We start from the raw sequence: 8,331 nt of genomic DNA on the forward strand, positions 1-8,331 counted from the left end.
TAGAATCTGCATACACTAATATAACATTAGTCAAGACTTCTTTATGAATATTGATCATTATTAAAATTCTAAACTTAACAGGTATGGGGGAGGAGTACCCCTATCAAGAATATTAAGAAATTGGATAGAAAGAATGACGTCACTGCTTGGGTCAATACTGTTGCTGAAACTCTCTCTGATTTCATCGAAAAAAGCAATGGCAACATTCCCTGAAGGTACAAATTGGTTCTTCATAGTATTGGCTACTCAATTGTTACATCATAAATAATTCTTTTTCTCTTTTTAGGGTTGGGTGACCACTAAAGTATACTCCTTCCTCCCAATTTTTGTACCCTTTCTTTTTTCTCTTTATTCAACCAGTGTACTTCCCACAAATGGAGTAGTCCCAATCTTGCATTCTATTGATACTTAGGTTCTGGCATTCACCTAACCTCCTTGGTAAATTTATACAAGTTTTAGCAATATTTTATTTTTCTATATACTTCCAATCATAAAGTTTTTTTACCTCTAGGTATTTGAGATGTTAAAGAAGCAGCCTTTTTATCAACCAAACGAAGGTACTTACATGAGGCTCCTTGATCTTCTTGGAAGCTGTGGACAACCAGGGCAGGCTCAGCAACTTTTTGATTCAATGATTGAAGAGGGAATGGAACCCACATCAAAATTGTTTACGGCGTTGATTGGTGCTTATAGTAGAATCAACATACTTGACAAGGCATTTTGTTGTTCTTCACAGGATGATTGAGCTACCTCATTGTCAGCCAGATGTTTATTCTTGCAGTATATTAATCAAGGCATGTGTGGACGCTAGCCGGTTTGATTTGGTTGAGTCCCGTTATGAACAAATTGTTGATCATTCCATAATCCTAATACTGTCACTCAAAATATAGTCTTGAGTGGTTATGGTAGAGCAGGCAAGTATGCAGAAATGGAGAAAGTGCTTTTAGGGATGGTAGAGAGTGCTGACAGCAAACCTGATGTATGGGCTATGAACACTATCCTGAGCATATTTGGCAACAAGGGGAAAATTGAAATGATGGAGAGATGGTATGAGAAATTCCGTAGTTTTGGGATGGAGCCATAGTCGAGGACATTTAGTATCCTCATTGGTGCTTATGGGAAGAAAAAGATGTATGATAAAATGTCATCAATAATCGAGTACATGCATAAACTGTCGTTTCCATGGACAACATCAACATACAATAATGTCATTGAGGCATTCTCAGATGCAGGTGATGAAGCATATGGAATGCACCTTTGATCTAATGCGTGCTCAAGGGATGAAAGCTAACACTAAGACCTTTTGTTGTCTCGTCAGAGGATATGCAAATGCAGGCATTTTTCATAAGATGATCGACACTGTCCAGTTAGCTGGGAAATTGGAGATTCCTGAAAAACACTTCATTATTCAATTATATTATTTATGCTTGTGCAAAGGCAGAGGACTTTAGGAAAATGGAGATCGTTTTCTAGCGAACGAAAGACCCGACAGAGAGATAAGTATGCAAAATCTCTTAACAATGCATTGGAGCATCCAGGCTACATCCAATATCTCTGAACTCAAAAAAAAAAAAGAATAACTTGGATTGCTAAGATCATCTAGCTGTCTTTCTGAAACTGATAACTGTCCACTATCATTGAGTTTATGAAGTTAAGAGGTGACCTAGGCATGCCCAAAAACTTGTTGCTCTATCAACTGTAGATTTGATGGTTGATTCTGGTATACTTAAAATTGAAATAAAGATTTTGTTTTCTGTTGATATTTTTGATTTCTAACTTTTGGCATCTAGAGTGTCCTTTTCTCCCAATATTGAACTGCTATGTTAACAATACTTGCTATTTGAAGTTCAAGCTGGTTTTGCTCTGCCAGTACTTATAAGTTTTTGGAGCATTGTACTATGTTCATTATAATGGATCTCGGGGAAAGGTAGGTGTTGCCTCTGTCGTGGATAAGACGTGAGAAGTGAGGTTGAGATGGTTTGGGCATGTGAGGAGGAGATGTCCGAATACCCTAGTGAGGAGGTGCAGAGATTGACGATGGTGGGCATGAGAAGAGGTAGAGGTAGGCCGAAGAAGTATTGAAGAGATGTGATTATACATGATATGGTGCATTTTTAGCTTACCGAGGACATGACCACTGGTAAGTGGGTGTGGAGGGTGAAAATTATGGTAGAAGGCTAATAGACTGTTGAGCGTCTTTCCTTTCATTCTAGTAGTAGTGTTATTCTAGTATTTCCTTATTCTTTGTATTTTATTACTACCTAACTATGTTACTCGGACTCTTCAAAAATGTAGTTGGGTGCGTGTCGGATCGTCCAAATTTAGTGCATTTTTGGAGGGTCCAATACGGGTGCGACAACACTTTTGGAGAATCCGAACAACATAACTACTTAATGTTGCTTATATTTTTGTTGTTCTAGTATCTTGTTTTATTACTGCTTTGTTGAATTTTCTACTATCACATTTCTTCTCTATACTGTTATGATTTTTGCATACTTGCTTGGAGCCAAAGGTCTATTGGAAATAGCCTCTCTATTTGCACAATGTAGGGGTAAGGTTGTTTACTCACTACCCTCCCCAAACCCAACTTGTGAGATTTTACACTAGGTTTTTTGTTGTTGTTGTTCTCTCTTTCTTACTCCCTCCCTTTATAAAAGAGTGTCATAGTTTGACTTGACTCAAACTTTAATAAAGAAAAGACATTTGAGATATATGCTCTTAAATAAGTCATAGCATTTGCATGGATGTAACACTTTAATTTGTGGTCTGAAACATGTCATAGCATTTGTGTGACTATAAATGCTTCCTATTAAGTAAGTAGTGAAAGATACCAGTTTTTTTAAAATGGACAAATAAGAAAATAGTGTCAATCTTTTTGAAACAAAAGGAATATCTTTTACTAATTTGTCTTTTCTTTATTCGGCGGTGAAAATATTGTTTGTGTTGCCAAAAATAGTACTATTGAAATTCATTAGATACAAGGCAACCTTCCAATGGGACATGGAAGATACACCTTCTCATAAAGAGAAGAAACTCCCTCTCAGTTGTGTAACAGCTGCAAGATACTTTTTGAAGTTTTCCTTTGTGGCTATAAAATTATTATTTAAAGTTAATAAAAGTTTGAGAGAAATGCGTGTAACTTCTCAGAAGTTTGGTTCCTAACACATTCTTAGTTTGTAAATTTTAATAATAAGCTTACCTTCATATTCTTTTCGGATAATTTGAGAGAACTTCCTCCAGGTTTCGCCCTATCACACTGACCTCCCTGGTGGTTTACAATATTACGCTTATCTCCCTTATTTTGATTTTCTTGTAACTATTCTTTAAACTCATTTAAAATAAATATAAATAAAATACAATTTGACCGATTTGCCCTTTTTAATGTTGAAAAATACGAACCAACCCAACCTATATACACCCCTACCTATATATTTCCTTTTAGTAACGAGATAATATTTTAAACTACAAATAGACTATAATTGTTAAACTTTTAATTTATTCTATGTAACAAAACTACTAATATATATTTTATTGTTATTACTGAAGAAGGTTATCCAATTTGTAAAATGTATATGGAATGAGGTAGTCACAGTATCCCAGTAGCTTGACTTGCAAATATACAATATGCTATTAAGTAAGTAGTGAAAGATACCAATTTTTTTAAAATGGACAAATAAGAAAATAGTGTCAATCTTTTTGAAACAAAAGGAATATCTTTTACTAATTTGTCTTTTCTTTATTCGGCGGTGAAAATATTGTTTGTGTTGCCAAAAATAGTACTATTGAAATTCATTAGATACAAGGCAACCTTCCAATGGGACATGGAAGATACACCTTCTCCCAAAGAGAAGAAACTCCCTCTCAGTTGTGTAACAGCTGCAAGATACTTTTTGAAGTTTTCCTTTGTGGCTATAAAATTATTATTTAAAGTTAATAAAAGTTTGAGAGAAATGCGTGTAACTTCTCAGAAGTTTGGTTCCTAACACATTCTTAGTTTGTAAATTTTAATAATACGCTTACCTTCATATTCTTTTCGGATAATTTGAGAGAACTTCCTCCAGGTTTTGCCCTATCACACTGACCTCCCTGGTGGTTTACAATATTACGCTTATCTCCCTTATTTTGATTTTCTTGTAACCATTCTTTAAACTCATTTAAAATAAATATAAATAAAATACAATTTGACCGATTTGCCCTTTTTAATGTTGAAAAATACGAACCAACCCAACCTATATACACCCCTACCTATATATTTCCTTTTAGTAACGAGATAATATTTTAAACTACAAATAGACTATAATTGTTAAACTTTTAATTTATTCTATGTAACAAAACTACTAATATATATTTTATTGTTATTACTGAAGAAGGTTATCCAATTTGTAAAATGTATATGGAATGAGGTAGTCACAGTATCCCAGTAGCTTGACTTGCAAATATATAATATGCTCATGACAAAAGGCCAGAGTTGGTGACAATATTTACGAAACTACGTTATTAATATTCGACATTAATCTCTTGCCATTTTATTTATTTTATTTTTCAAAAATATTCCAAACATATCCAAATAAAATAGGGGCTACGTCGGTTTCATTAGTTCTTATGTCGTTTCCAAGGACCATTTTGATGACAAGAAAAATCAAACTTTCTCTAACACTCGAGTAATTAAATTCAAAGTAATTTCTCTAATTGAAAGAAATTAACATTAAAAAGGGTAAATCTGTCAAAATGTATTATATTTATATTTATTTTAAACAAGTTTAAAGAATGGTTACAAGAAAATCAAAATAAGGGAGGTAAGCGTAATATTGTAAACCACAAGGGAGGTCAGTGTGATAAGGCGAAACTTGGAGGGAGGTCTCTTAAATTATCCGTTTTCTTTTTCATATTGTCCATAACAAAATTATATCATAATATAATAGGAAAAAAAATGCCCCTATGTTGCTAAGTGCTAATAACCCTTTCCTACCAAATTGAACGCCAATGAAGGCAACAACGGCCATCAGCTACCAATTAACAAATACACCAGTACCATGTGATATGTTTCATATTTCCTATTCTATTTCTAAATGAATTCTAAGGTTCCATTTTGTTTTAATATAATTTATGTAAAGCTTAACAATTCACTTAATAAGAGAAAACAATTATGTTGTTGATTAATTCTACTTTTAGTTCTGAGGGTCTTCCTTGATCACTAAGAAATGCACTAGCTTAAGTTAAGACAAAGAAGACGGAATTAAAGCATCATTTTCCTCTCTTTAAACCAATAGTAATAGATACAACAAGAACACAGAAATGGTTCAAATACTAAACAGTAGTAGTACATTAAATTGGTGTGATTATCAGACTTGCTAATTAGAGCATTATATTATTAGTAGTAGCCCCATGCACAGTGACTTCAGCTTCTATAACACAGGTGTGTTTGACCAGAAAACCAGCCCCAGGCAAACTGAAGTACCCAATCGATATAAATCTTGGCCATCCACAGAACGTATGTGATCCACTGAACTAATAATTGGCTGCAACCAAAGGTTGTACACATGAAAATGATGATATATATGAATGCTACCATCTTTTCAACATTTGACATCATTTCGTTTATATATAAAATAATACCGTAGAAGTATTGTTACCTTTGCCGAAGTAATTATTTGCATTGATTTGATCAAAGATACGCAATGTAAATTCTGCATATATTTGACTACCCTGAGATAAGCTGCTTGGTTCTGCCAATGCCAAGTATAGTGATAGATGGTTGCCTGTACCACTCCCTTTTCCCTTGGGGTATACCTGTATCTTCCTGTTTTAATTTATATATACATACCAATGGCATTATACTGACAGCCATTGTCAGTAGCTAAGCTATATGTAATTGAATCTCGTTTGTCAAAAAATTATACTGTACAGATAGAATACAATGACCTCCTTTTGTGCTTGTATAACTTTTTGAACCCCTTGACATATGGGAAGCTAGCTTTTAGTGTAGTGTCAAAAGTGATTCAAAAATTATTTTATATTGCAGCTTCGAATCACAGGTATGTCATTCTTGCATTTTTTTTTTGAATCCCTTACATTTCGAGGTACCAGGACTAACAGTTATATTGAGTTAGACAGCTTGAGTAAGGAAGCGAGTACCATTTATGTTCTCCTTGCATGAAGGTCTTGGAGTCTTCACAATCCGCAGTGAGAGAAGAGAACTTGTCGATCTTCCAGGCGTGCTTATAGCTAATGGGGTCTTTAACCACGGACAAACAGTCGCCTCTACTTTTGAACTTTTCTTGACATATATAAACCTCTGCTCCTAAGACACATATGTCATCCACAACATACCCATTTGCTTGATTGTTGAAATCTTCTTGACTTATGAATCGATCAAATCCCCATTCCACCTTCATTGCATGGAATCTTCTTCCTTTTTGAACTGTCCTATCTGTTGTTGTAATTAAGCAGAAATGTACAGCAGACATAGCTTGATTCTTTCTCCTTCGTTATAAGATCCTACTTAAAAAAAGAAATTAAGGAGATGTAAGAGCAGTGACCTTGGAGCACCAAGTAATTGTCATTGTTTTGAGAGAAAAGGGCCAAATATACCTCTCTACTTTCATATATTGTCTACATTTAACCTCTGTTATACTATTTGATCAAATTTACCCATACCGTTATATTATCGGGCCAAATTTACCCCTACAATCAGCAAACATTTAAAATTACCTCTTGATCTGTTAAGTAATCCAAAATATCCCAAATTCTTTTTATTTAAATCCTTGTTGTTCTTCTTGCTCCATTATTTTCAAAAATTACTATTGATGTAAATGTTAAAGTTACTAGACTATACAAATTATTCATAATTTTTTTTAATTACCAATACACCCATTTCTCTTCTTGTAATAAATAAAATTGGTTTAGAATTTTATTTATTTTTCCATCATATACACACCGTAGAATTTAATGGGTCTATTTATTGTGTATTATATGCAGTTGATCATCATGTATATTCAAATATATTTTGTCATTACCTAGTTAGTATAGAGTTCGATTGACTAACTTAAGAGTGCACAATGTGTAGGCATTTAATTAAATCAAAGTTGAATTAGACAATGTAAAGTCTCTCAGGAACTTCAACTTCAATCAAAAAGACTTGTAAAGTCTCCATACATTTGGTGCAACGAATTCATTAAAATTGGGATGTTGTAAATACTTTTAGAATTTAGAAAAGCTACCTAATTTAGATTTTTAATTTACTATACTTTATTTATTCGATTGTATTATTTAATATTTTTCTCTCTAATTCAGAAAGCAGGTAAATGCCAATTATTTCAAAAATAGTGGACCAAGAAAAACAACAAGTGATTCAAATAAAAGAAATTTGGAAGATTTTGGATTAGTTAACAGATCAAAGGATATTTTTAAAAGTTTGCTGATTGTAGGGTTAAATTTGGCCCGATAGTATAACGGTAAGGGTAGATTTGGCTTGATAGTATAACAGAGGTTAAATATAGATAATATATGAAAGTAGAAGGGTATATTTGGCTCTTTTCCCTTGTTCTGATCAAGCAAAAAGAGGCGAAAAACAGCATGGACCTCCCAACCTGAGGGACAAGTGAGCTTGCCTCCGCCATCATCAGATATATAGAAACGTGCTTCCCTTCTGCATTCTTGTTTTTGTTTCCTTTTGGATGAAACACCAACTTCCTGCACATCCAATTATTTGATACAATTTCAAATTTAAGAGACTAGTAATCTTAATTAGATTCCACTAGTGATAAAGTTGCACCATTTATAGCCGCCAGCTTCAAAATAAGGGGATCTGTATTTCTCAATATTGTTCTTTTTTAGCAGAGATAGTGACTGAATCTTGAGAGTGTAATGAGTAGGGGGAGTTTCTGAAATGGATCTTGAAACTCCTGCAAACAAAATATTAGTACCAATGCACCATTAGGACATATATACTGAATGCATCATGCATGAATTCTAACTTTTAAATCCACAAAAGCGCACCATCTTCGTTGCAGAAATCAGCCATGACCAAGTATTTATTAGTAGGTAATCACGCCTTATCTTCAATTCATTTCTATAACCATTGGCTTGTTATTTATATGTATTGCCCAATTCATAAACCTTTGCTCCGAAAGTGCCTCAAAAAGTTATCCTTTGCTTAAGCCGGATTATGTTTCTTCATGTTAGCAGGCACGCATTCTCTGCTTGTCCTTCTGACAAACCTCCAAAAGTTTCCAAATGGTGGTTTCTTCCCTTTGGAGTTCATATATTCACACTCCACAAATTTAAAACGGCACTCCATCTAAAATAGATTCCTCTTTTCCCTTTTCTTCA

The 8,331-nt window shown here is 33.8% G+C and overlaps 2 protein-coding genes and 1 pseudogene across 2 annotated transcripts; 1 reads left to right on the forward strand and 2 right to left on the reverse strand.

Annotated features, from left to right (window-relative positions):
• The first annotated feature begins 297 nt into the window (after positions 1–297).
• On the forward strand, positions 298–2,124 carry LOC104110771 (pentatricopeptide repeat-containing protein At3g06430, chloroplastic-like; annotated as a pseudogene).
• Positions 2,125–5,233: 3,109 nt separating this feature from the next.
• LOC104112160 (MATH domain and coiled-coil domain-containing protein At1g31390-like) lies at positions 5,234–6,670 on the reverse strand. The gene is made up of 4 exons (XM_009622008.4): positions 6,540–6,670; positions 6,136–6,430; positions 5,634–5,800; positions 5,234–5,519 (listed from the first exon to the last, which is right to left on the reverse strand). The coding sequence occupies exons 2-4, from the start codon at positions 6,393–6,395 to the stop codon at positions 5,509–5,511; spliced, it is 438 nt and encodes a 145-aa protein (XP_009620303.2). The 5' UTR covers positions 6,396–6,430; positions 6,540–6,670; the 3' UTR covers positions 5,234–5,508.
• LOC104103593 (ubiquitin C-terminal hydrolase 12-like) lies at positions 6,427–8,075 on the reverse strand. The gene is made up of 4 exons (XM_070184908.1): positions 7,999–8,075; positions 7,775–7,904; positions 7,590–7,692; positions 6,427–6,498 (listed from the first exon to the last, which is right to left on the reverse strand). The coding sequence occupies exons 1-4, from the start codon at positions 8,021–8,023 to the stop codon at positions 6,427–6,429; spliced, it is 330 nt and encodes a 109-aa protein (XP_070041009.1). The 5' UTR covers positions 8,024–8,075.
• Positions 8,076–8,331: the final 256 nt, after the last annotated feature.

Source organism: Nicotiana tomentosiformis, chromosome 9 (genome assembly GCF_000390325.3).
Source record: "Nicotiana tomentosiformis chromosome 9, ASM39032v3, whole genome shotgun sequence".
In the NCBI taxonomy this organism is placed as follows: Eukaryota; Viridiplantae; Streptophyta; class Magnoliopsida; order Solanales; family Solanaceae; genus Nicotiana; species Nicotiana tomentosiformis.